The sequence below is a fragment of the Piliocolobus tephrosceles genome, chromosome 1 (genome assembly GCF_002776525.5).
Source record: "Piliocolobus tephrosceles isolate RC106 chromosome 1, ASM277652v3, whole genome shotgun sequence".
Lineage (NCBI taxonomy): Eukaryota > Metazoa > Chordata > Mammalia > Primates > Cercopithecidae > Piliocolobus > Piliocolobus tephrosceles.
Window position 1 is genome coordinate 54584202 of NC_045434.1, and position 27274 is coordinate 54611475.

General features: G+C 42.1%; 1 protein-coding gene across 4 annotated transcripts; it reads left to right on the top strand.

Moving 5' to 3' along the window:
• The first annotated feature begins 416 nt into the window (after nt 1–416).
• On the top strand, nt 417–23446 carry LHX9 (LIM homeobox 9). 4 transcript variants are annotated; one of them, XM_023224735.1, is made up of 6 exons: nt 417–465; nt 5803–5921; nt 7892–8094; nt 9237–9592; nt 15533–15735; nt 16939–18085. In XM_023224735.1, exons 1-6 carry the CDS (start codon nt 438–440, stop codon nt 17194–17196), a joined length of 1167 nt encoding a protein of 388 aa, XP_023080503.1. In that variant the 5' UTR covers nt 417–437; the 3' UTR covers nt 17197–18085. The 4 variants fall into 4 exon arrangements, with proteins under 4 accessions (XP_023080503.1, XP_023080501.1, XP_023080502.1 ...); XM_023224733.1 differs by lacking the exon at nt 417–465 and adding an exon at nt 10857–10860 and having other exon boundaries at nt 5025–5921; nt 9237–9594; nt 16939–17472; XM_023224734.2 differs by lacking the exon at nt 417–465 and having other exon boundaries at nt 5025–5921; nt 16939–23446.
• Nucleotides 23447–27274: the final 3828 nt, after the last annotated feature.

Genomic DNA, 27274 nt, shown 5'->3' on the forward strand with positions numbered 1-27274 from the left:
TCATCCAACGCTTTATTTATTTATTTGGATTAACACAGGGACCCTCAGCCAGACGCGAGGACTGACCCGCACCCCTGGCCGCCGCCTCCCGCCTTTCCTCGCCAAGAACCGAGTTCTAGTGGGGGAAACGTCTGACATCTGGACCTCAAGGTAAGACGCTGATGGAGACGTTTTAGTCGGAGCAGTTTTCTGCCCTCGGAGTGCGCCCGGACGGCCGGGAGTTTCAGGGACGTCTTGGGAGCCTACCAGAGGAAGGTCCGGCTCTGCTCCAAGCCGAGTCCCTACCTGAGGTCTCCGCGGGAGGAGCGGTTTGGACGCGCCCCACAGGATGGGAGGAGGTGCTTGGGGAAGCCGGGCCGTACAGCCCGGCTGATGCGCGGCTTTTCTCTGCCAGTGCAACCACCATTACGGCGTGATCCCCTCCTTTTCCTCCAAGAATGCTGAACGGTACCACTCTAGAAGCAGGTGAGTTATGTGCCAGGTTCCTTATGATGTTCTCTGCCCCTTGGGCCAGTGCGTATGCCATGTGAGTGTGTGTGCGTGTGTGTGCGCCTTCGCTGGGTGGAACGAAGAGGAGTGTGTGTTTGTCTTAAAAATTAAACCGCGCTTCGTAGGCTCAAAAAAACACATTCGTTTTCAGTCTCCTGATAGGATTCCTGAAACCTTCGTTTCCCTCCTTTTGCCTTTCTCTTTGACTGTCTTCGACTTTCCTCAGGATCAGGGTCCGGGGCGCCAGGCAGAGGTCCTGGTTCCACTGATCCTCCAGTAGTCAGCGGTGCAAGGGACGCGCTCCCGACCCTCCGCTGAGCTGCTGGGGATGTCTCTTTCTTGGAAGGGATGGAAGTGGGGGCCGAGAAGACACCGTTTGTCACCCGTGTAGGGGTTAACTGGAAACTGGCTTCACCCACATTCTTTTGTTGTTGTTCAGTCCTAACCTAGCGCAGCAGTTTCTGCGCGGGATCTCAGTGGACGCAGTGCGGGACTTCTCCCTTTATTTCTGTGGAGCTGAGGGCAGGCGGCGCAACAAATCTCAGGTAAAAGAGCATCAGATTTCAGAAGCACTGTATTCTAAACTTGGCGCAGTCCCCTTTGGGGAGAAGAGCCCAGGGGCTATAGAGGATGGAGGTTTGAAGGAAGCAAAAGCCGGCGAGAGGCTTTTTGTCACGAAGGATGAGGGCAGGCAGAGAACGTGCGAAGGGGCAGGGCCTTGGCCGGGGAGTACCGCCCAGCGAGAAACTGGCAAGGGTGTGCAGCTAGAGCGTGGCCTCAGGTCCCCCTTTCCAGGCAGCCGAACTCCCCCTGTCCCAGCTCTGCTTGGCTCACTTCCATTTGTCTTGAGGGAGGCCCCTCTAGTAGGACTGAATCAGAAGTGCGCCCGTGTAGCAGCCTCAGTATAGATCTGCCCACCTAGGTGTAGGGGGAAGTTTTACACATAGAGTATTTCAGTCTCCACTGTCTGGAGAAAGGCCCCAGCGTGTCCCGGCCATCCTCTCACCTTCCATCCAGCGCAGCCCGGGCATCCAGGGACAGGTGGCATGGCACTGAACGCATGGTTCCGAGCCTCAGGATGACGCTGACGTTTCACTGGGCCTTGGGGTGCTCAGGACACTGCCAGAAGCTGGATACTGTTTTAAGAGTCTCGCCTTTCAAACCAAAGGGGCTCCTTAACCAGCTTAACAGGGTCTGGAGGAAAGGTAACACCTCCTTCTTTAAAGGGCAAACTTAGAGGCACAGAATCATGGCCTCCAAAATTCAGGTAGAAAGAGACCTTAAGTCACCTTTGCTCTCAAAAGATGCACATTTGTTGTTTACTTCTTCCCTCTCAACCCTAACTGTCCTGTGGATTTAATTTCCCTTTCCTCTCCCCTGGGGAGTTCTACTGGGCTCGGGTTCTTTGCCCAGGTAGACCCACCTGAGCCCGCGACAAGGGCGCTGCAGTCTTCTTGACCTTCATAGAGATTCTGAGATCTCGAACTCTCAGTTCCATCTACTGTGCTCCACTATAGTCTGGCCGTCCACTTTCCTAAAAGCGGCAACAGTAGCGGGATGAGTGCTGTCAGAATAGAAAGGAAAGAAAGCTTAGTGGACTGCGTGTGCTCAATTGTGAGGGAGAGTAGTGCTGGTCAAGGGACCTGCCCCATTATTCCTGGTAGAGCTCTGAATTTAGAGGAGACTTAAGATCCTATCCCCGATGCAGGTTAGACAGAACCACATGCACCTGTCCCATCAAGTGAGGAAGTGGCTCAGCCCAGGAACTGAAAAAATGAACACTCTAATTTTTATAGAACACTTGCGGGCCATTCAGACTAGAGCTGGGAGAAGGGGGAACATTCCTTTTTTTTTTTTTTTTTTTGTCACCAGCCACCGGGCCTCAGCCCCTCTGCTGGAGAGGTGAAAGGAGTACAAAGATGCTCTCTTTATTTAAAGTGCTTAAAGTCCTTTGAGAATGAGGAGCGGGGAGCTCTTAGGCAATCTCTCTTGGGGGCTCCAAGACAAAAAGTAGAAAACCCAGGGTCACACACCCAATTTGAGGGCATTCCTTCCCATTCTTCATGGGCTTCCTCCTTAGGAACTATTAGAGGAGGCAGGTCTGGACCCATGGGGACCTATTTCTGCAGAGCTAACAAGGACCTCCCAAACTCCAGCAGACCCCCACCCCACCCGCAACTTTCTCCGGACTTCCTGCATTTGCGGCGAAGGAAGAATCCTGGCAGTTTGCTTCTTTACAGGAAGTAGCAAATGCCACTGAATGCAGGAACTTATAACCTGAGTTTTATAAGAGCAACAATAGCTAGGATTCAACTTGGAAACTGATTGCAGAAGGTGTTCCGCCTTGCCTGTACCTATGATTAACAAATATGTGTGGAATCGAAGAATGAATGGATGATTGGAGGGCTTACAAAACCTCTGTGTTTGGCTTCCCTGGAGACTCTGTAAAGTTCTGGCTTTTTCCTGGAGTTGTTTAACTTTCCCTGCATGCAGTCTCCAAAGTTTTATCTCTTGCAAGGAAACAGTGGTATTCTTGCCTTCTTTGTTGTTGATTTTGCTGAGTAGGGGCAATATGCAACAAGAACCAAACCTAATTTCAAACAGCCCCATTTGGGCATTGGGAGAGGGTTTAGCACAGAAACTAGACAAAGTCAGTTGAAGTCCTGTATTTACTTTTTGCTTGGAGCTTCCTTGGGTGAATTGACTGAGTGGACTTCGCAGAGACTCCTCCTCCTCCTCCTCCTCCTCTTTCTCCCTCTCCTCCTCCAGCTCTGAGTCAGTTTAGCCTCTGACTTGTGTGAAGGCAATCTGCCCCTTTGTGAGAGGACCTGCTGTCTCTGAAAGGACTGCTGCCCCCAGCCCCTCCTCAGGGCCCTTCTTGTGTGCACGTGGGTTTGAAAAGCTCATTGATTCCCATCCAAAGGGGCTAATTACATTACTTACAGTAAATAGCAGCCCTGCTGTCAGGTATAGCTGCCAAAGTAAGGAGGAGGGGGATGTCTCCAGCTTAGTTCACTTGATTGGCTTCATTTTTGTGTGAAATTGTGTTTTATGAGCTGCATTCTGGCACCCGGAGGACCTAAACTGAGTCCAGTCTGCAAATAACATTATTTTTGACCCTGAGAAAAAAGGAGGGGAAGCACTAGAGTCTTGAGTTTCATGGAAGAGGCCACTCCAGCAGCCTCAGAAGGCAACGCTTTGGGACAGGAAGTCAGGCTGCTGCACCAGGGGCCGTTTCCTCCCTCGCTTTATTTCTGCCTTCCTTCCTTTCCCTTCTTCTCATCCTCTCCCTTCCTTTTTTCTTTCTTTCTTCTCTCCCTCCCTTTCTCCCTCTCTCCCTGGATTTTCTCCCGTGGTCTTTCTAGCTTTGGCCACAGTTCCCCGTCGGGCTCCCCCGGGCGGAGGGAAGTGGGTCTGCTGCCCGGCGGCTCTTCTGAGGTGTCTGGGATGTGCCAGGACACAGGCACCGCAGTCCTGGGAAAGGCGGCGGGAAGTAGTGGGGAACGCAGGCTGACGACCCGGACGAAAGGAGCAGAGAGAGGCCCGCGCGTCCTGCTCTCTGGGTAAAGCCACGCTGGTTCCTGCCGCAGTGCTTCGGGCCCCTAGGGGGCCTGTGGCTGTTTGAATGAATCGACAATATCAGAGTATTGTGGACACTTTTTAATGGGGCCGGGGAGGGGCCGCCGCTACCGGGAACAGAGGCCGACAGAACAATCCCACCTCTTGTGAGGAGCAGGTCTGCCATTCTGCTTATCGGTTCTCACCTTCCCCTCCTCCACGGCAAAGAGTCCCCTTCACACCCTTCTGAATGTGCGGGTGCGCCCAGTTTTACAAGTCCCCTGTCCTGCCAGGGTAGTGGGAGCAGCACGCTATGGGGCTAGTGCCCAGTCCTGCGGCGGCAGGCGCCAAGCTCCCGGGAGGCCCCAAGTCGCTTCCCACATTGGCAAGTTTCAAATGAGACATTAGAATCTCCGGCAGCCTTCCTTCAAGCCTGAACCGGGGAAAAGAATAAGCCGCCCTATGGCCAAGGCTCAACTGCATACCCATGTGTTCAAGTCCATGCCCTGTCCCCTACACTCTGCTTTTCTCAAAGAAAATTGTTTTGCCAAAAGTAACCCTGAGAAATGTAGACGCTCCAAACGCCCTTTCCACTTTGGATGAAGCCCACACCTAGTAGGGTCTCCAGCCTTCAAGGAGGTGAGGCAAAGACCTGCATTGTCAGACAGCTGCTTTTAAAAGTGGATTGAGGAAGATGGGATGGGGGGGAGAGGAGCCAACATCATCTCCACCTCAGTAAAGTGCTTACATTTCTGCGCAATATTTATGCATTTCTGGTAACAGTCCTGCAGGCTGGGGATGAAAAAGTCCACAAGGAGCAAACCCAAAGTTTGAAGTTGATATTCTGTGTGTCCTGAGCCAAGGTCTGATCTTGAACTCGGATCAAATAGGCGGGCTCTAGGCCTCCTGCACCAGGGCGGGGACAACAAGAGCTCCTTTTCCCCTTTAAAACATGACTGCTGGGAACTCTTGGATGTGTGTGTGTGTGTGTGTGCGCGCGCGTGTGTGTGTTTTGTGGGGGAGGTAAATGCCCCCTCCTCCTGCCTCCCCGCTCTCTATCCCCCCACCCCTTTGTAATGTTTGTCCTGCTTGCCCATCACCAGGGGGTTGAGAGGAGTATGACAGGTCTTTGTTGTCTGAATAAAAATCCGTGGCAGCTCCGGGGAGAGAACTCCTCCTACTAAATTATCAAAAATGGGCTGGCTTTAGTCTCTTAACAAATTGGACACAGCTCAGGCAGGAGCAGTCCCCAACCCAACCTACAGGAACTGGGAACTTGCAAGCAGTCAGGGAACGCTGAAAATAGCACTTCTTTTTCTTTCTTTGTGTTCAAAACTATTTTCTTTCTTCACCAGATTTTGTTTTCCTCCCCCCGCTGCAGTTGTTTCCCATTAGTAACTCGATCTCTCAGAGCAGTAAGATTCGCCTTCTACGCCTCTTTTCCCCTCCACCCGAATTGTTTGTTTTCTGCACATCTCCTTCAGGGAGCCGCTGAGGCTTCCCCCACCACCACTCTTCCCACTTCTTTTCGCTTCCCCTAGGCTCCCCCACCAGACCGATTTCCACTCCGCCTCTTTCTTCTCCTCCTCTCTCTCCCTCTTTCCCTCCATCCCCGAGCCTCTCTGCGCTCCCACAGCGCAGCCCTCTCGAGTCCCTTGCCTCCTTCATTCGGATGAGCTGAAAGCCCCGGGCGTGTGTATATGGAAATAGTGGGGTGCCGAGCAGAAGACAACTCGTGTCCTTTCCGCCCCCCAGCCATGCTCTTCCACGGGATCTCCGGAGGCCACATCCAAGGCATCATGGAGGAGATGGAGCGCAGATCCAAGACTGAGGCCCGTCTGGCCAAAGGCGCCCAGCTCAACGGCCGCGACGCGGTAAGGAAGGGCTCCCCCGCGGCGGGAGCCGGGCACCCCTGTGCCCTCTGTTCAGCCAAGCCGACTCCCTGGCTGGAGGAGATCGGGGGCGGCGGGTCGTAGAGACGTCCGCTTAAGGCTGGCGGGTGGGTTTTCTCCCGTCCACCTAGGTCTGCAGGGCTAAGAATTGGTCGTTGTTCTGAATTGAAATGTCTGCATTAGTTGGCTGTCCTCTGTCGCAGCTGATTCCGAAAGAGCAGAGAGAGGAGCTGGGAGGAGGTGGAGTGGGGAGGTGGCATTATCTTCTACAGACCTCAAGATTCCCTTGATTCCGGGGCGGGAGTCTCCCCGGCGAGGATCCGCAGCTCCGAGGGCAAGCTGGGCGCAAGCAATAAGAGGACAGCGCGCTGCCCAGGCGTCCGAGCCAAGCAGGAGCCCAGGTGGCCTTAGTCTCTGGCCCTGATGACCGGACCTTTGGAGCAGATTCGGACGCGACTGGGTCATTTCCAGTTCTCTAGACGCTCGGGTCTTGGGACCCCTAAACGAGAGAATCTCAGGGTTTCTAGCATCCTGACTCAGTCCCTCTAACGAGACAGCACTACGTTTAGCGCCGGGACCGGGCGGGTGTCATGTGTAGGGGGAAGTCAAATAAAACATACGAAGGAGCGCGGCACCCAGTCGAAACGCATGAACTTTATAACCAACCCTTAAACAAGCTAATCAACTACCACTGTTTCTACTATCCATAATGATAAAGTTATGTCCTCCTAATAAAGAAAACCAATTACTTATCTAAGTGCTTCCCTTTCCCGATTACTAACTGGAGGGGGGGAACTACAGAAGTCTCCGGAAATGATTTCAGCCAAACATAGCTGTGTAGATCCTTTGGTACCACAGTAGAACTTGTAGCCCAAACTAATCAGGAGACTGCTCTAGCCCTGTCAGCTGGGTTTTGGGTCCGGGCAAGTATCCCAACTGGTGAACGTGTCTATATTTGTAACACTCATTCAGTGCCAGGGCCCCGGTCGGAGTAAAGGGCTAAACTTTACTTTTTCAGGCCCGCTGAAATTTCATGGGGAAGTTCAACCCATTTCTGCTAGTCGTGAGGGAAATGTCCGGAGGTTAACTCCTTTTCCGTTTTTCTGGTCATCACGTTTAAAAACAAATAGTAGCAACCCAAACCCAAATTTTGCAGTGGGGCTGGGGTCCTCAAGGTGGGGCCACTGGGGCATCCTCAGTCGGGTCAGTGGGACCCAGAAGGGAAGCGTAACTTGGGCACTAAACTGATTTTCAAGACAAAGGTCTCAGTACGCCTGTTAATGTTAGGGAAAGAGGGGACTGTATAGAGCGGGCTGGACAACGGACCCTCTTTCGGAACAGCCACTTTACACACTTATTGGGAACGGGACCAATAGTCCTGAAAATTAGGAAACAGCGGGGTCTGCCAAATATATCTCAATCAAAACAAAGTCGACCAAGTTATGAGCACAGGTCCAATAATCTCCCCTTTGCTTTTGATTTCAGTGCTGCTTATAAGAATTTAGAGAAATCAAACTGTAATATTTTTTGTTTAAAATAACCTGTGCTCGTTGAAATTTCCATTCACTCCCCAATCATTTCCGTTGTTTTATTTTGTGTGCGTCGAAAGCCACAATTTTTAGCTTGTATTTATTTGAATTCGGAAACGATCACCAAACTATAGTCAATATTCTCCCAGTCCTTTTTAAGCGAGGCTTCTGATGGCCGGGATGTCTTTAGGCTAATAGTCCCGGGAGGACGCGAATGCCGGTTTAGGCGGATACGGAAGAAAGCCAGCGAGCCGTAAAGAGAGAAATCACAAATGTCTTCCCCGACTTTTGCCTTTGTGCAGTGGACCCTGGCCCCTGCCGCGCTCCCTGCACGCCCTGGGCTCGGTCTTCCTAGGGGAGAACCCCGCGTCGTGCGGCGACACCGCGCGCCCTCCTCAGCCTTGCGGTGTGCTTTCTTTGCAGGGCATGCCCCCGCTTAGCCCGGAGAAGCCCGCCCTGTGCGCCGGCTGCGGGGGCAAGATCTCGGACAGGTACTACCTGCTGGCTGTGGACAAACAGTGGCATCTGAGATGCCTGAAGTGCTGTGAATGTAAGCTGGCCCTCGAGTCCGAGCTCACCTGCTTTGCCAAGGACGGTAGCATTTACTGCAAGGAGGATTACTACAGGTACTCCCCTACACCCCCACTTCTTACGCCCGCCCAAGTACACCTGGCGGGGTTATCTGCCTGAGCTCGGAATCCCCTCTCCGTCTCCCACCTTTTGCCCCATTCCAAGTGCGGTTATCATTTCGAAGACCAGGGAAGCCCACTGCCTATGCCTTCAAGCTGCAATCTCCCTGACCGACGGTGAGGGTGGGTGGGAGGGACGTTCAAGGTCTAGAGCTCTATCAGCGAATACCACGCGCTCCCATCACCTCTCAGCTTGGCTGGAGGAACTTGGGGAAATCTGGGGAAGAGTAAATGGACGTGGTCTCCGTCGACTGAGACTTTACTGGGTTTTTGTTTTCCGCTTGCTACGAATTGGGCAAGTTCTGCGCCTTGAAACTGAACTAGTGGCTCGGGCAGCAGCAACAGAGTGTTAGGTTTTCGCAGGTGGCAGGAGACTCTGTAAATGACTATGAAAAGGAATAAATGCCATTGCCAAAACCCAAGCCACTCGGTTCCGGGGTCCTTTTATCGCTAGTTACAACCATGTCCGCCAGATTGGAGAGAAAAGTCAGCAGCAGGCGTCTTTATTGATTCTTCTCAGTTATATTTCTGGATTGGGAAAGACAGAACTATGTGCAGGTGACCTAGCTCCGCTCTCAGCCCAAACAAGATAAGTGGTTAAAAAAATAGTAACCTTTCCTCTACAAAATCGTCATTTTCCAGGACTGTGTCGGCATGTTTTCCCGCACACTCGCACATCCAGGAATAATTGTATCTTCCTTCATTCATAGAATATTTTGTAATTGATTAACTGTTTTCACTTGGCATGGCAATTTAATATTCTAGTACTGTGAGTTAGATCGTTCTAACTAGTGGTTTGCTTTTTTAAATTTTTTTAAAAATGTGTTTTAATGTTCACTTTACAGAGAAGAAAACTAAGACTTAGTTGCCCGATTCTTCTGACTTTAATGTAAAGATCCTCTGTCTTGGTTTATCAGAAAAGTTCGATGGTCAAATAAAATTAATGCCCACTGTCCTGTCCTCCCGGAACCCTACCAGGTCCCAGTCTGAGGCCACTGCAGACCAAGCCCAGGTGTCGCGGGTGGGAGATGGCTCTGCCTTGCTTCAACTAGCAACCTGACTTAACTGTTTCCTTCCAGAAGGTTCTCTGTGCAGAGATGTGCCCGCTGCCACCTTGGCATTTCCGCCTCGGAGATGGTCATGCGCGCCCGAGACTCAGTCTACCACCTGAGCTGCTTCACCTGCTCCACTTGCAACAAGACTCTGACCACGGGCGACCATTTCGGCATGAAGGACAGCCTGGTGTACTGCCGCGCCCACTTCGAGACCCTCTTGCAAGGAGAGTATCCACCGCAGCTGAGCTACACGGAGCTGGCGGCCAAGAGCGGCGGCCTGGCCCTGCCTTACTTCAATGGTACGGGCACCGTGCAGAAGGGGCGGCCCCGGAAGCGGAAGAGCCCAGCGCTGGGAGTGGACATCGTCAATTACAACTCAGGTGTGCCCCCTATCCTCACCCCTGGCGCAGTCCCGGCCTCCCTGAGGAAACTTCTTAGAGCTCCTTCCCCGTCCAAAGTCTTGCTGCAAGAGTGTGTTTTGCCCGATGCCTCTGTTCTCACCACAACCCCCTGTCACTCTGAAGGAAGGGAGAGAGGGAGGAGGAGGGAGGGGAGGGAGAGGCAACACTTTATTTAGGTTGTGGCAAAAAACACATCCATAACTATGGGGCTGTAGTGACTTCCCCCAAACAGGCAGAGCCAAAACGTTGTTGCCGGTTAGTTAATGAGCCCATTAGTTTCTGGCTCTCAGTTGGAGCAAAACAGCCCCAGGGCAATTTCTTTGTGGAGGCCAAATTATAGATCCTGGAGGAGGTTTCCTAAATACTGAAGAAAAAAAAAGTCTTCAGAGCCCAACCCCAGTCTGTCTAGAGGGGTCAGAGGCTGTGGTCACCAGCCCAAAGTTAATCAGGAACACGGTTGGCAAGAGTGTTGAAAAACCTAATCCCTGATCTTGGCAAAAAGCAGTTGTAGGGGTGGGAATCACTCTCCACAGCTGAGCTAGCCTGTGTCTTTCCTAAGTCAGGATATTCATCCAGCCGTCTCATTCCCGGTGTGATAGACCATCCAGACATCCAGACCCCTGGCCAACTGAAAGAACCTTCAGGTCAGGCCCCCTGAGGAAGCTTAATGGTATCTCAGACCATTCATCTATACTCAATCACCTTCTCTCTTCATTAAAAACAACCCGCAGGCAACAAGTCAAGAACACATTCTTCCTTGCTTTGGGGGACACGCCTATCATGTGTCAATCTCACATGCATCAATTTCCCATTGTTGGTAGCCGGCCCCCACTTCCCATCCTCCAGGTGAGGATGGTGATCCACTCTGCAGATGATACTCTAACTCTGAGCAGAACAGAAGCTCTTTTTGTGAGTCCCAATCACTGGAAAAAAAAGAGGTATTAGAAAGTCCTGGCTAACTTTTGGGGAGCCTAAGGAACTTAACTGCTTTGGCTTTCAGTGCCCTGGCCCAGACCTGGCTGAGGATCTCAGCAGACTGATGCTCAGGACAGGGGAGACCATTCTGTTGGAAGGAACGTTGAGGACCGTATTATGGCAACCCCACTCTATTACTACGAATGCCCCCAGATCCACGCACAGGCACCCCAGAGCACAGGATTTTGCCTGTTTTTCTCTTCCAGTTCACAGGGCCTGGTATGGTGCCTGACATTGCTAGTCAACGTAAAGAACAGCGTCCAGCCAGTTAAGTGATTTGCCCAAGATCACACAGCCAGTGTGAATGTGGAGCTAAGGGTCCTGCTCTGAGTTTAGTTTTCAGGAGAACCCACACAGGATGAGTGGTTGCTCTCTCAGACCTCTGTTAGGCTCTCTCCTGGGATTCTATACCGCCTGATCTAACAGAAGAGGAGAATCCTTTATGGGCAAGCATAGCAGGTGGCCTTGCCAGGAGAATGGGGAGCAATGGGGAACACTGTGCGGCAGCACTTGTCCCTAGGGGGTTCATACCAGGGTTGCTGGATGAAAAGAAAAGGACCTGCCGGCTCACTGCAAATCTCACCAGGGTCGGTCAATCTGTATGAGGGCAGCGGGCGAAGCCCCAGGTTTTGGCAACCCTCAGTAGTGGCCGTGCCCTCACACTGGCCCCTGCTGTGCTGGGGCGGGAGATTTGGTTAGGGGCCACTTTGCCCAGCATGCTTACTTCATCTTCTTTGATGCGTGGTCCCCAGGGCAGGGCAGGCAGGGCACTAATTGTTCTTTATTAATAGAAGATGACATTGGAATCTCAAGCCACTCACCAAGGGCCTAATGCCCTAATGAGAGGGGGAGACAGAGAGAGAGAGAGAGACAGAGAGAGAGAGAGAGAGAGAGAGCCACTCATACACAACTAGAAAGATATTTTTGGAAAGAAGGGATCTCTTAGCCCGGATAAAGTTCAGAAGGGTGAAGATTTCTAGCCAAACAGCAGATAAGCCTGACTTTTTTATTCTTTATTTAATCTAATTAGCTAAATTTGATTTTGCCTTGGATCTTACTTCATGTTAGATCCAAGGAACTTTAAGAACAGTAGCATTTAGATTATTTTACTTCTCTGAAAATAACTAGAGTGTACAAATTTATTTTTAAGAAGAATAAAAGAATCCTTTGGAGCCCCTTAGGTCTTTAGTTTGCAAATTAATGCTGCTACAAGTTGTTGTGGAGAAGGTCACTTTTGTCTTGCTCCCAAAGGAGGGAAAAATTGCTGAGGCCCCCTTAGCCCGAAGAGTTTGTACCTTGCACCACTACAAACTGGATGCCTCTTAGTTAACATCTACTCCATCCTTTCTAGACTTTCCCCAGAGATACTAGTAAATACTACATGTATGTTAAAGATCAGGTTAAAATTATCTATGGGAATTGGTTTGAAGATTCCTGACCAGAAATCAGGCCATCATTTAAAACAGTGCTTGTGAATCTGATGCCACTTTGTTACAAAACTAGGGAAAGAAACCCTTCAGCAAATTAAACACATGTTAACATGTAAAAAATAAAATCCAGTTTAACTCATTGTTTTAGCCTTCTTTGGATTTTATCTTGCCATCTCTCATTAAATGTAAACATTAAATGTAAACAAGTCTCATAAAGGGTAAGGTTGATACTAAACTAAGTATAATTTCCATAAGAATAGGTTTTCAAAATGTGCAGAAAACATGTTTGTGATTCAAAGAATCTCAGAGAAGATGTGAAACGTGGCAAAAGCCAGCTAGTGCTTGCCATAGGGCAAATGCCTTTTAATGAGAATGTCCCTAGTTTCGTTTATACCTCTGTGCAAATTAATCAGGCAAATATTTTAGAAAGAGACATGGAAAGTTTACCCGAAATTGTAACTTGAAATAAAGCCCTCTAGGGATGAGAAGAAGATTTAGTTTAGGATAGGAAGCTCTTATTTGTGTAATTTACACATTAATTGAGAGATTAAACTTTGGCCACTTCTCAAAATATCCTTTCCTTAAGTCCTTTCTTCCTATCCAAACTTTTAAGGTTCCTGGTGGTTAAATTAGCCTGGCACTGACCCCTAGTGGTCTTCCAGGGATCAGTTAATTCTCAGAAGGTTACATACCTTCACAGCAGACACTCACTTTAGGATGGGTGACCATCACGTAAGTGACTGGAAATAAAATATTTAGATCTTCTCCTTAACTTTATAATACTATATGTGAACTTACAGGTAGATATTTAAGACACTTTTAAGAGTTATCATTTCATCTCATAATTCGGGGAGTGGGGAAATCCCCTATAGCTATAGAAACAGGCCTTGGGGAAACAATCATTTGCAAGTTATATAATGCATGTGTAGTTAAACATAAATAACACCAGATAATGCACTGTTACTCTGTAGAAGAAATAGATTTCTCGATTAAGTTGCATAATATGAGATAACCTGTCACAGGAAAATCATATATAGTAATATCTGTTTAATAAAGACCCAACAAGCTATCTCCTTACACATTGGATTATGTATTTTGTGTGGAAACGGGGCCTATAACTGTATTTAAAACATACTGAAAGGCTCTGCTGAATTTTTAATCAGCAATAATGGATGTAGAAGGCATTTTCAGGGAAGCAATTTCATTGAATTTTACTATAATTATTTTTCATAAATTTCATTTTAAGAATTAATGATTATATAGTCATGTTGGGAATCATATTCATTTGTATATATTACCCTGGTGTGGAATGGGGGAAAGATGGCCAAGGGCATTATTTAAACACCAAGTCTTCTGTCCCAAGTGTAAAATTCAATTTGATGTGTTGTTCAGGAAAGGTTACATGTTACATATGATAGGAGAGAAATCTTACTTGAAGAACCCTCTGACGACTAACGTGTGCCTCTTTGACTATTTTTTGTGGGTATATTTATAATCTGGTTATGAAATATGGCTCAGTTTACTGGAGATAAGTATAGTTTTATAGTAGGTCATAGAGATGCTGTTTCATCCATTTGAGGATATGAAAGTGCAATTCTGTCGAATATTTGAACTTGACGTATCCCCACTGGGCCAAAATGCGATAAAATGTAACGCATACTCTTTCTGTTATCTCTGGACATATGGTACCCTTTCTGGCGGAGTTTAAGGAGCCTACGTTTTACATTCAAATGTGTATATCTGACTTGGATTCTACTTCAAGTTGATTTAATTTTGCATTAATACCCACTTGTAATTTACTGATGAACAAAAGGCCCAACGTCTTGATTGAATGCTTCTTGAGCTCCTGCCCCTGTGTTTGACTCAGGGAATCAATCCAAAGGTGAATATGGTATAGTCATTTCCCCCAATGGACTCACCTGTTCTTTTGCCAAGTGTGTCCTCCTACTTACGCGTCTTATGGAAATACAAACAAAGGAGACATTTGTTTGTATCTAGTCTTTTCACATTAGGAGGAATTTCTTATTAAGTGAGTTTTATATGTGGCTGACTTCTTGGTTGATGACTACAAAACTTCTCTATTTCTGTAAATATGCTGATTTGCTGAATAGTTTTTAAAAAGTAATTATAAACAGAGCCTACCAGGCACATAACATTTTATTAAGCAGATTGGAAGAGCTAATATTAAGGGATGCCTCCCTTTTTTAAGATTCAAGTTTTTTTCTCCCTGGAATGACATGGTCACGTTGGTTTCAGATTTTCTATTATAAAGCAGTACAAGGCAGGATGATTAGATCTAAATTTATATAACTATCTGAAGGAAGAATTTAAAGAAAAAAAATTGCCATGCACTTTAATGTGTGAAGTTGGCTGAAGTTGGTTGTGTAAATATTTCACAAAATGTTTTCATTTTACAATTGTGTTTCCTATGCAGAGCCAGTAGATTCTTGGAAATGACCCTTTAAATGTGCAGCTTTACATCCTGGGGATAATGACTTTCTGGCTGGTTTCAAAGACTGGGTTGTTTTGCCCTTGGTGCTGAGAAAGTCTTTGTAAGGGGAGAGAAAATGCCGCCCTCTCTCTGCCAGGCCAGCCAGGGGCACAGCTCACATCCCACTCACACACATCTGGAGCAAAAGGGACTAAGATCTGAGCCTAGAAATAAGCACCATCAGTGTCTCTCAACTGTGAGCTGTGGGGAGCGCTTCAGGCATGAACCGTGTGAAGGGAAGTCTGGGCTCATTCTCTTTCAGAAATATTTATTAAAATCACTCCAGGGGAAAAATATTTTCTTTCTGGTATAGCTCTGCGTTAAACAGTCATAGCTAAACGCTGAAACAAATAATATTCTTATGTTTATGTAAGAAATTCACAAATTTTAAATTTCTAACTTCTCCTCCTTTTTCAGCCTTTTCTAAGTTTTTCCTGACTGAGAGAGTTCTAGGAATATGAGAAAAGGCTAACCATTAGAACTGACCTAGATGCTTCCTTAGTTGGCGGGCTCTCAGAAACTTTCAGACTTGAGAGAGTGGTAATACTTGTTTCTCTACGTCTCATGACAAAAAGCAGTACCTCAGACAGTGTGTCTCATTCCAGAAATACAGACAAAAGGTAGAGTCTTAAAACACTGTGAGTGTGGGCAATGGGAAGCTGGTACAAATAACTGTTTAGAAAAGGATTTCTTCTTCTCACTCTCTTAGGTCTCTCTCACTCCCACTTTACTACTTAGGGTTTGTTCATATTCTCAAATTCTTCTAGCAACCATTAAGCAAAAGAGAGGATTTAACCAATATTTTTCTATTGCATAAACTTTGGTTGTATCTGCATTAACAGACAAGTTCAGCTCACTTTAGCAATTATCTTCTTTCTTTTTGTCTAGATACTACTCATAATTGGGTTGACAGCATTTTTCACTGCTGCTTTATTACCATAGCAGTGTCATACAGCCTGCCATCATGTCAGCTAATGCAAGAATTTCCACTGAGTAGTTGTTTGTTCACTGTTACTGCAACAGGTTGTAATGAGAATGAGGCAGACCACTTGGACCGGGACCAGCAGCCTTATCCACCCTCACAGAAGACCAAGCGCATGCGAACCTCTTTCAAGCACCACCAGCTCCGGACCATGAAATCCTACTTTGCCATCAACCACAATCCGGATGCCAAGGACCTCAAGCAGCTTGCCCAGAAAACAGGCCTGACCAAAAGAGTTTTGCAGGTAAGACACGTGCATCATTGACTGTGCATACATATCCCTTCCCCTTGCCAGTAAAAATAGTGCTCTTCCCTGGTTGGAGTGATGCAGTTATTTCCTGTATTGCTTCTTACTAGTTTATCTTAGCTATCTCCCTAGAGGATGTTCTGAGATTTTGCAGGGGCTTCCTGGAGGGTTCCCAAACAGAGACCCAGTGTCTTTTTAAATACAGCCACATTCTCTCTACGTATGTGGAGATGGGCCCTCCAAAGGCAGCACAGCTTGACTCACTGCTGTGCAAATGTGAGTGATGTTATTTGCACAGGCTGTGGCTCTATAGATTTCCATTAATATTATGCTCAGTGAACAGACTTGAGAGGGACCGGTTGGCACTGTGTTAACTCGGCAAACTTTTGGCAGCCTCACTCACCTTCCAAATTCAGGTGGAACCTTTTTTCCACTCCTGAAAAGCTAAAAGTATGGTTAATGTTTCAGCAACCAATTGGAGCAAGTATTTTCCTGCCTTAACAAACCATAATTAAAAACAAAATACTGGAAGTTAGTTCTGCTGTCCAATTGATTTCCTAAACTCATCATGGTAAGAACATATAAGTAATGAAATTATAATAGGTTGCTGTAAGTCACCTGTGATCTTCTCTCGCTTCTTGGTGACAAATAGCAGGCATTTTCAATTCTGCTAAACAGTTTCAGGCTGTTTGAGGTCTGTGACCCTGGGAGTTTTTTCTGTGTGAAGAATATATACCGTGTTTTGAGCTCACGAATGGCCTGAAGTCTGTTTCAGTGATGTCCATTTCATATGAGTGATTCTTTCTTTGCCATACTTTCAATGGCCCTGCCCCTTCTCAATAGTTATTATAACAGTTGAAGAATCATCGTGTATTTCCCCCTCTTTATCACCATGTGTTCATTTCCATGGTATATCCGCTTAAGCATCAGTTGTTCCAAGTGGCACTCGTTAATGCTACAGGATGGAATAAGTGCAGTTGAGAGAGAATAAATCCGTAGTGTTACTTGAATAACTTTGTTTTAAAAGAAAGGAAAAAAAGCCCCTTTCCTCCTAAGAAAAACAAACAATTATATTTAAAAGGAGAAACATATATCCAAAAAAAAAAAAAAAAAAGAAGAAGAAAGAAAAAGAAAAAGAGAGAAAGAAAAGAAATATAAAAATGAACATCGGTAAAGAAATCAATTGGGATTGGTTTGCAGGTTTGGTTCCAAAACGCACGAGCCAAATTCAGAAGGAACCTTTTGCGGCAGGAGAATGGGGGTGTTGATAAAGCTGATGGCACGTCGCTTCCGGCCCCGCCCTCAGCAGACAGCGGAGCTCTCACTCCACCCGGCACTGCGACCACTTTAACAGACCTGACCAATCCCACTATCACTGTAGTGACATCCGTGACCTCTAACATGGACAGCCACGAATCCGGAAGCCCCTCACAAACTACCTTAACGAACCTTTTCTAACATTGGTTTTTTTTTTTTTTTTTTAAATTCTTCCTCTTCTTTTTATTATTATTCTAATTATTATTATTTTATTATTTACAAGACTTTTTTTTTTTTTCTTCTAACCCACAAGATATTTGGGGAATAAAAATAACAGCTTGGTGTGTAGCATCTGCAGCCACTTGGCAAATGAGTTTACAGTATTGTCTCCTTTAAGTGAATATATTTTGTCTACAAAGTGTACTTGGATTTTTTTTTTTAATTAATTAGCTCTTTCAGTTGGTAAGGAGAGTTTTTGAATAATTCTAGTAAGTGCCTCTTAAAATTGTATGTTACTTATTTCCAGAATCTCGAAGAAAAAAAAAAAGAGTGGTATTATTATGGGCAAATAATCATATTCCCAGTTAAATGATTAGGTTAATAAAGAACCAGATAATTAATTAGTTACTTCTTAAATCTTGCAATTGTATGTGTGATTATGGAGTTTTGAAAACGTTACATTTTTTAAATCTTAAAATTGAAAACTTGTTTTTAGTGTTTCTATTTCTTACCTGAACTGCTAATTCAAGTGAGGAATATGATGAAATAAAAGCATTAACTACAGACATTTAAAATAGTAATGATTAATTAGGTGAGAAATCTATTACAGGAATGTGACTTTTCCTTCTCTTAGGGGTGTACAACTCTAAAAACTTTTTACTTGACTATTTATTTTTCAACATTTGAAAAATACTTAATCTCCCTGTGTATCCATGAAAATTCCGTATAGATTTTGACATTCCATAATTTTAACCTCCTAAAGCTAAAATCAATAGCTCGGAAACCATTCTTTCTAAGTTACTTTTTTTCCCAGGGAAAATGGAAATAAGCAAAATATAATGTTTTAAGAAGTAAAAAAATCAGTATAATTTAATTAATAGCTCTATTAATTGGCTTCAGCTGTACCATGATATTGTATCTGGCATTCTTTATGAATAATGTTTAAAATACCCAGCCTGGTAGACTTATACCAACAATTGGTTTTGTTTTGTTTTATTTTATTTTGACATAGGTTGACTTATGTATTGAAAATAATTTTTCTGATAGTAGAGATTTGAAGTTATTAGTCTTAAAGTAGATAAACTCAGAAGCCTTGTGGATGCTGATCTGAATATATTTCCTAGTTTACAGTAGTATTTTTTTTCTTTTAATTTAAGCTAAAATCTTAATGGTCTGGGCAGTGGTGAATGTTCATCTATTACGCTTCTGTTGTAGTTAAATACCAATTAGATTGTGGATTTCCTAAAAAAAATAAAAAAGAAGTCAAGATATATGTCTTGCTTTAGTGGATTGTTAAGAATAACTTTGCACATATTCTCCACTTTTTGGACCCCTTAAATCTCCTTTGGTGGTCGAAGTGGCTATTTAATAGATTTTAAAGGTGTCCTTCTGGCTGTATAAATGTGTGGTTACATATTGACAGTTCACTGCCCACATTAAAGTGCATTATTGTAACTTTTGCTCAGGGTCTTTAGAAAATTAGCACAGAAAGTAGCTTATTTTTTAAAAAAAAAGATGATGGAAGATAAGTTAACACTGTAACAGAAGAAAGGTGTGATTGCCATTATATATTTAGCAAGTATGGTTATCATCTTATATGGAGCTTAAATCTTGACTTTTCATATTTCTATTACATTTTGGGCATTTACCACTAACCAGACCAAACAACCTTGGTAAGGCTGAGATCTTATTAATACACTTTTACAGGTAAAATATTGACACTTATAAATTTTGTTCTTTGACAGAACAATATATGGTACTATAGATCTACTTTATTAAGTAGACTAATTATAACTCAGTTCTCCTATGTGCCTTATGATATAACTTGGAAGTAAGTTTGTGAAAAATCAGGATATATGTGTTGTTTGTTAAATTAACTGTTTTAAGCCCTTTTGACACCTCACTAGTTTTGTACTGTTTTACCTCTTATTTCTGAAACTCTTTTTATGGTGTATCCTGTTAGAGGGGACAAACATGTCATAGAAAGCAGTTGTGCACTCTTTCAAATATAGTTGATAAATTCAATAATCTTATATATTGAGCTTCGTGTTTATAGTACAGTAAGTGGTCTAGCAAAATTGTCCATGTTTCTTTGTTTATTGATAAATGCATTGTATAGAAACTATTTCCCCTAAATATTTATGGACCAAACAATTGTGATATATCCTATTAAATTTGTGTGAATAAACCATTTTGAATCTAAGGAGTTTTCTTTCCCATCAGTTTTATATAAGTTTTAACTGTACTAATGTGTTCCAGCATCTATATAAAAGCTATTCAATGGTAATACAAAATTTTTAGAAATATTTAAACATACAAATAGTTTTTAGATTTCCAAACTTCTGATTCATATGAAATGTTGCACATTGTTGCACATGCAATGTAATTCAACCTAGAAATACCTTTGAATATATTTGCTTATAATAAAAGTAATGCCCCACTGATTTGACTCAGTCCAATTTTTAGAATAAAAAGGCTAACTAGCATATAAAGTAATTGCATGGAAAGAAACCTTAAATATGATTAAGATTTCATGTTAGGTCTATTGAGCACAAATGGATATTTGTAAATCTAAATAGAAATTGCAGACCCCTAAAAGCCAAGTTGCTCTGTAGTTAATAAATTGTCACTATGATTTTTTTCAGGGAGAACAAATCTTGGGGCATTACAGCCAAACATCCCGACGTTTGAAAATTCCCTAAAGTATTAAAAGAAGGGGAAAAGTTTGATCGGAAATCCACTGCAGTGAAGACAAAGACACTATTAGGTTATGATAATCATACATTAAAAAATTTATTGAGCCAAAAAAAAAAAAAAAAGAAAGAGAGAGAGAGAGAGAGAGACTTAAATGTCATTTACCGAATGTTAACGAAACTTGTGTTCTTTATGGTGTCTAACACAACTGAAGGCCTGAAATTATGTGGTTTAAACAAAGTTAGATAAACCATGTACAAAACCAGAGCAACCTGGCAGTAATATGCCCACCCCATATTTGAAAAAAATTATTATTGAAAAAAATTTCACACATTTGTCAAGCACAAATAGTTGTAAAATAAAGTCCAAAACATTCATTTCACCTGCTTGCTAATGTGTATTAGTCCTGTTAATGGCATTTTCCAACTGTAAATTCAAAGAAAAGCTATCACCCATTTAAGAGTATAGGGATCAAACCCCAGTAATTTTAGTATTATTGTTTATTACTTCCTTTTTAAACAGAAATCTCTGCATGCACTTTTACATATGTCACCTCTAGTGTACACCTCTGTATGATGACTTATCTTTGCTGTTTCTTGTATGATAAATAGCTTTCATTAATAAACATTTATTTGATGCAAACATAGTTAACTTTATGTTAAACACATGCTGTTGAAATTAATTTTGAACACTTAAAGAGGCAGCACAGTATATTTACAACTTGTTATACTAATGAAAAAATACAAACAGCATAATGAGATTAAATTCTGGTAATCTAGGATAAAATTACTTGGATTTACCTTTTCATGACTTATTTTCATTTGTTGTATTCAATTGCCACATGTATTACAAATAAAAAATAAAGTGAACCCAAATTACAACAAAATAAACCTTAGAATAAACTATTGGGTAAAATTTCAGCAACTTTTTTAGATTACTAGGGTAAAATTTATAGATCCTATGTGAGTTTACATGTTTGCTATGCAATGAACAAATTTATTGAAGTATACAAATATATTCTGAACTATAAAAAGATCCAATCTTTGCATAGTTCAAGTTACATATGATTATTACAAACAAAAAAGCAAATGGAAAGACAGACAAATATTTAGGAATGAGGTTTTTTTAATTGTTAAAGGGAATATTTGAAGAATAAATTTTTAGCTGTTCCTATTTAGCTGTATATCCAAAGCATATGTTAAACAAACTAACATATAATTTCCAGAAAATTTTTCATTATGATGAAATTTTTATTATATACAAATGAACCCTATGTAAATGATGTAACTTTTATGAATGACAGACATTAAATATTTCACTTACATGTATTCTCAGAATTTTGAATGTTTTCTTAAATGCTTTCACTTCCTGAATGCTAAAAAGAAAAAATTTTAAAGAAGAGACAGCAACTTATTACTACTAAAAAAAGCAATGCACCATGACAAGTAGACTATTTTCAGTGATCACAAATCATGTTGGTTTTGTCAGTAACTTGAATGTGTATGCCTCATTGAAACCTCATCCACAGCTATAGCAGCTGAAATATTTTCCAATGCATTTCCAGCCAGTTTATTCAAATCTTTGCCCTACAGTCTTGCCTTCTTTCGCTGTTCTGTCACCTATGGCAATTTCATTTAGAAGTATTTTGGAACTTCGCCTGGTTTTACAGACCTTTAAATATTTGTCTGGTATGTGAAATGCAGGAAGAGACCAGAGAGGGAAAGAACACAACTGAAATTAGACATCTGAAAAAAATAATACAAATTTGAAACAGGCACATTTTTTAAAACCAAAAAAAAGAGAGAGAAAGAGAAAGGAGTACTAATTATGTGAGTGGGAAGAGAAAGCCTGTGAGGCAGAGTTGTAAGGTCTATTGTGCTTTACTGTGATGTAAAACAGTCTTTGAGTCTGGGCAACTGCACACTTACTGTTCGGTGTGGAATAGAAAAATGTGGACCTCTTAGTTGAGAGCAGGACACTAAATTTTCATAGCTTCTACCTCCCAATTGCCTGGGTTAGTCTAACTTCTGGCAGATTGATCTTGGGCAAAAAGCTTCACTGAGAGTTAGTGTCTGTGCGCTTTGGTTGAATAGCCACCTTAATACTGACTTACATAGTGGGTAGGTTTTTGATACCTCAAATAAGGATAAAACTCCATAATAAAGGACCCAAAGCAAACACTTTTAAAACTTAGGTGATTTTTCATCACCTAAAATATAAATAGCTTTATTTAGCAAAATCCCAGTGGAAACTACCATACATTCTTTTATAATAACCCTTTTTGGGAGCCAAAGTATTGTTTTTTATTAGCCACATATAAATATCATCTCATTTTCTGTTGCAGTGTGACTGCAAGGCGTATTGTGGTGGAAAGCATTAGAACTGGGAAGCTCTGGAATGGAAATTTGGAATCATGTCATTCTAGGCTCTTAAAGAGAATATTAGGGATAATACTGTTGTAAAAAATAAATATAAACACCTAATTTTGTATGAAGTTTTGCTATTTAAATTTTAACTATGTTATAAACAAAGCTAGCTTTACTTGTAGAGAGTTTGTGTACCCTTGAGCTCATTCAATAGCTTTAACATTTTGTAGTCTCTTCCACAACAGGGCAAAATAAGCACAGTAGGACTTAGTCCAAATTGAAGAAATATCATTGAATTTTCATTGAAACTACATATGTAGATAAACTCTGGATTGGCCTTTTAGATATATTTTCTGTTTTTAGTAATTGCGAACAAACTCTCAATATTAATACAAATAAAATGCCTCTAATGTAAAGCCACAGCCCTTTGCTTCCAGTCAATGTCAAAAATAGGAAGTTTCGTTTAATGGTTTGCTATTGTTTTAAACATTTTAATAATACTTGCTCTGCCCTCACAACAGTTTATTTTCAGAATAATATTATGATTTACCTTATTTTAAAAATAAATTATAATTCTAACTTAAAATATTATTTTAAATGCCCTCTGGAAAAATTTCCATTTTATTTTATGAGGTTCCCTGGCAGTTGCGGGGGGGGGGGGGGGGGGGGGCGGGTGGTGAGGTTGGGAGAGGGAAATTTCAGAACTGTGCATGATACTCAAGGAAAAGTCTATGACTATGATGTAAGTAGTAACATTATTGCCACAACTAAATTTCTGTTTAACTGTGTTGCAGAATAAGATAATTTTATCTAACATCATTCCCTACTTGCAACATTTCTCTGTGAATATTAACATAGTTAACCCTCCCCTTATCATGTATCACATCAATAAGTTTCTCCTCCCTTGGATTAATTTTTTGCTTCTTTGCATTACATTTTATCTTGTGCTAAGATAACACAAAGCAAGCAAGAATAAAGATCCAGATATTAGCCATATGTAGAAAGTTCCTGGTGTGCATTTCTGTGTACTTTTCCCTCACATATTAGAATTGTCAGGAACGTTTTTTTCTTTTGGAACTTTCTGTTTACATTTTGCATGATCTTATAAATTAACCTGAAGAGTAATTGGATACCTTTTATGGTTATTTGAAAATAAAATTTGCTACAAATAAGATGCTTCAGTCTCTGTTGCCTCATATTATGCCTGAATATATTAATTTTTTCTGTACTTTCATATCAAATCAGAAAATATTAACCTTCGAGGATATTTAAATTGTTATTTATGACAAATAGGCAAAGATGAAGAAATTGGAAGGTGAAATTGCCTTTACTTAATCATTCTCATTCTGCTTCTTTTCCTTTTCCAAAGCAACACAAATTATGAAGGGCTATCAGCTTTAACTTCAACATTCAAGGGTTTTGACAGCTTGCATCACTTAAAGTATATTTATTATTCAGTAAACTTTAATTCTGTAGAATAAATGCCCTTTATGAAGTGTGATTTTTGAAAGCACAAAGGTATTTCAGGATTTCAAGCAGCCAAAGCTGCTTGAATTCTGCAAACAGAGTAGTTTTTCAGAAGAAAAATATAGTGGAAAGTAATTGCAAATATAATATTTGTAACGTTTTACCTGATTGGTCCAAATACTGCACATGAATTTTAAAGAGTTATAAAAGCCTCCAAAATGTTAGGATGTAATTATGTGATGATTATTTTTGTAGTATAAATTGAGACAGTTTATTTTATAAATACAATTACCTAGTTACTTTATTGAGTGCAGATTCTGAGGTCTCCTTCTGGATATATTTTTTTCTTTTATTATTATTTATTTATTTTTTTGGAGATAGAGTCTTACTCTATCACCAGACTGGAGTGCAGTAGTGCCACCTCGGCTCACTGCAACCTCTGTTTCCCGGGTTCAAGTGATTCTTCTGCCTCAGCCTTCTGAGTAGCTGAGACTACAGGTGTGCACCACCACATCCAGCTAATTTTTGTATTTTTAGTAGAGACGGGATTTCACCATGTTGGCCAGGATGGTCTCCATCTCTTGACCTCGTGATCCACCTGCCTTGGTCTCCCAAAGTGCTGGGATTACAGGTGTGAGCCACCGCGCCCCACCTCCATCTGGATATTTTACTGACAAGATGTTTATATTTCCAAGGGTTCTGATATATTTCCCTAGTTTTCTTCTTAAATTCAGCATCATCAGCCTGTGTATGTATGTGTGTTGTATATTTTCATCCTAACACCCATAGAAAGATATATATTTTTAAGAAAGAAGGCTCATCTCTTCTAAAGCCAGTTTTTAATTGAAAGCACAAGAAAAAGGTAAAATAATGGCAATTTTTCTTCAGTTGAGGTATTGTAATTGTAATAGGCCTACTTTTTGTTAGCCTAACATAAAGCTACGCTCCCCAAAGTCTCCCTGCTAATGTATTAGGGGTTCTTTCTAGGTTACTTTCTTTATTGAGCTTGGCCATAACTTTGCTTTTTACTGGAATTGTGTTGCCATTTTGAACTTCTCTGTTCAACAAAGTTTGGCAAATGCTTATAGTTCAACATAAACAACCACATCAAAAAAGGTAATTTTTGTTGGAATGAACAGTATAATTTACTTCATTTACTAAAAGAGGCACAGCAGAAACAAAAGGTTATACAGGACAGACACAGTGGTTCACACCTGTAACCCAGCACTTTGGGAGGCCGAGGCGGGAGGATCGCTTTAGACCATGAATTCAAAACGAACCTGGCAAACATGGCGAGACGCCATCTCTAAAACAAAAAAACCCAAAAGGTTCTTTCACAAATCAAAGGGACTATTTTGGTTTAATTTCAACATTAGGGGTCTATTAAAGTGGCTGGACTTCAATGAGTTCCTTAGTAAATATCAACTATAAATTTACCAATCAATCCATATTTATGTACACATAAGTACATAAATGTCATGCTCAATGTGTGTCCTATGTAATAAATGCAGCTAGATTGTGAGACTTCACCACATATGCAACTTCAATATCCTGAATATCTAACTATTAAGTGTTGGATTATGAAGCCTTTGGTACCAACACTGATGTTCTCCATTTTTCCAGAGTATCTTGTATTGCAATTTATCACTAATAAAAGTTCTCACCATGGACTTTGCTTCTGTTTAGACTTGGATATTGATAAAAGCATAGAATCATTCTGTGTACCAGAAAGAGGGTTACTAAATCGTCTGGTTCAAATTCTCACATTTTTTCAGTTGAAATGGAAAGCACCCAGAGAGATGTGTATTGTTTCTAGTTCAGAGATAATTTTTGGTGTTCCTCAGAAAAATGTGTGTATCAAGAGTTTCCATTTGGATTTACACGTTTTTTTTAACCGTTGCTGAAACAATGTAATTGCAATAATATGGCACTATCGATACCTCTTATGTATTGCTCCTGAATTGTTACTGGAAGTTGCAATTCATTTAGATAGATTACGATTATTATAAAACACTGATGGCTATTACTTCACTGAATTTTCTAAAAATGTTCACAGCTTCCATTACCCATCAGTGGCTTACCACCATTTCTCCTAAATTCTCGTTCATATCACTCTATTCCCATTACACTATTGAAACCACTTTTCTTAAAGTTAGCAATTACCTTTATCTTACCCAAATCTTGGTATTTCCCCTGTCTTTATTCACATTTACATTTGTGCCAGATTTTACACTCCTTATTACTTGCTTCTCTCCAGAACGATTTCCTTGCAGGCCATGCACCTGCTGCTTCTCCCTGGGGTTCAGCTGAATCAGAGCCAGCACATCACCGTCCAACTTCAAAATCTCCTCTCCATGCTTGCACTGCTTGCTTCCTGGGAAACAATATTCTATCTTAAACGCTCAACATTTTAGTGTTGACTCCAAATGTATTTCTTGAGACATTTCCACTTGACTTCTGTTATTGTTTGAAGGGCAGCATAAATAATATTGAACTCGCTTTTTCTCTTCAGCAAACTTCTGGACTTTTTGCCATTTTTGTTAAAGATGTTACTGAAGTTTCTCCCAGTCACCTACACTGGGAGTCATCAACTTCTTCTCCTTTTATTTTTTTCTTTTTAAAATTATCTTGTATCATTCTGTTACCAAATCCTATTGATCCTTTCTTCATTCTATGTCTTTAATCTCAGTCTTCATCTACCTCTTTTATTTTATTTTATTTTTGACATCCTCCTGATCATTGTACTCACTAGAACCAAGTTTTCTTAACTGGTGGGACGATATTCTCTGTAGGACGTCATGTGAGTTGTTTCAGATTTTGTGCTGCTCCCTCCATCTCCACTCTCTGCAGCCCTATAAGAGTAGAACCAATGATCAGACTTTTTAAAAAGATTATATCTAAACTATATGACATAACTTTCTTACTAACATAGAATCATATGATCTAGAAGATTTTGATCATTCTCTGTGGGATTTAAAAAGAGCCTGGGCCAGGTGCGGTGGCTCACGCCTGTAATCTCAGCACTTTGAGATGCCAAGGCAGGCGGATCACCTGAGGTCAGGAGTTTGAGACCAGCCTGGCCAACATGATGAAACCCTATCTCTACTAAAAATACAAAAATTAGCTGGGAGTGATGGCACACACCTGTAATCCCAGCTACTTGGGAGGCTGAGGTGGGAGAATGGCTTGAACCCAGGAGGTTGAGGTTGCAGTGAGCCAAGATTGTACTATTGCACTTCAGCCTGGGTGACACAGCGAGACTCTGTCTCCAAATATAAGTAAATAAACTTTTAAAAAGGGCCTGATTATCACTTATTTGCAGTAGCTGAAGGAGAGCTTTCTCAGCCCATGTATAATTAAAATAGAATATGCAGTCATGCATTGCTTAACAGTGGGGACAGATTCTGGGAAATGCATTGCTAGGTGATTTCATCATTGTGTGAACATCATAGAGTGTACCTAAACAGTCTAGCTAGAATAGTCTACTACATACCTAGGCTATATGATATAGCCCATTGCTCCTAGGATACAAA

What these genes read in the sequence shown, in the direction of transcription:
- LHX9 (XM_023224733.1), top strand. Translation starts at nt 5,748, where the DNA reads ATGGAAATAGTGGGGTGCCGAGCAGAAGACAACTCGTGTCCTTTCCGC. An exon ending in AGCTCAACGGCCGCGACGCG is followed by an intron (nt 5,922 to 7,891) that starts GTAAGGAAGGGC and finishes CTTTCTTTGCAG; the next exon opens with GGCATGCCCCCGCTTAGCCC. An exon ending in TGACCAAAAGAGTTTTGCAG is followed by an intron (nt 15,736 to 16,938) that starts GTAAGACACGTG and finishes ATTGGTTTGCAG; the next exon opens with GTTTGGTTCCAAAACGCACG.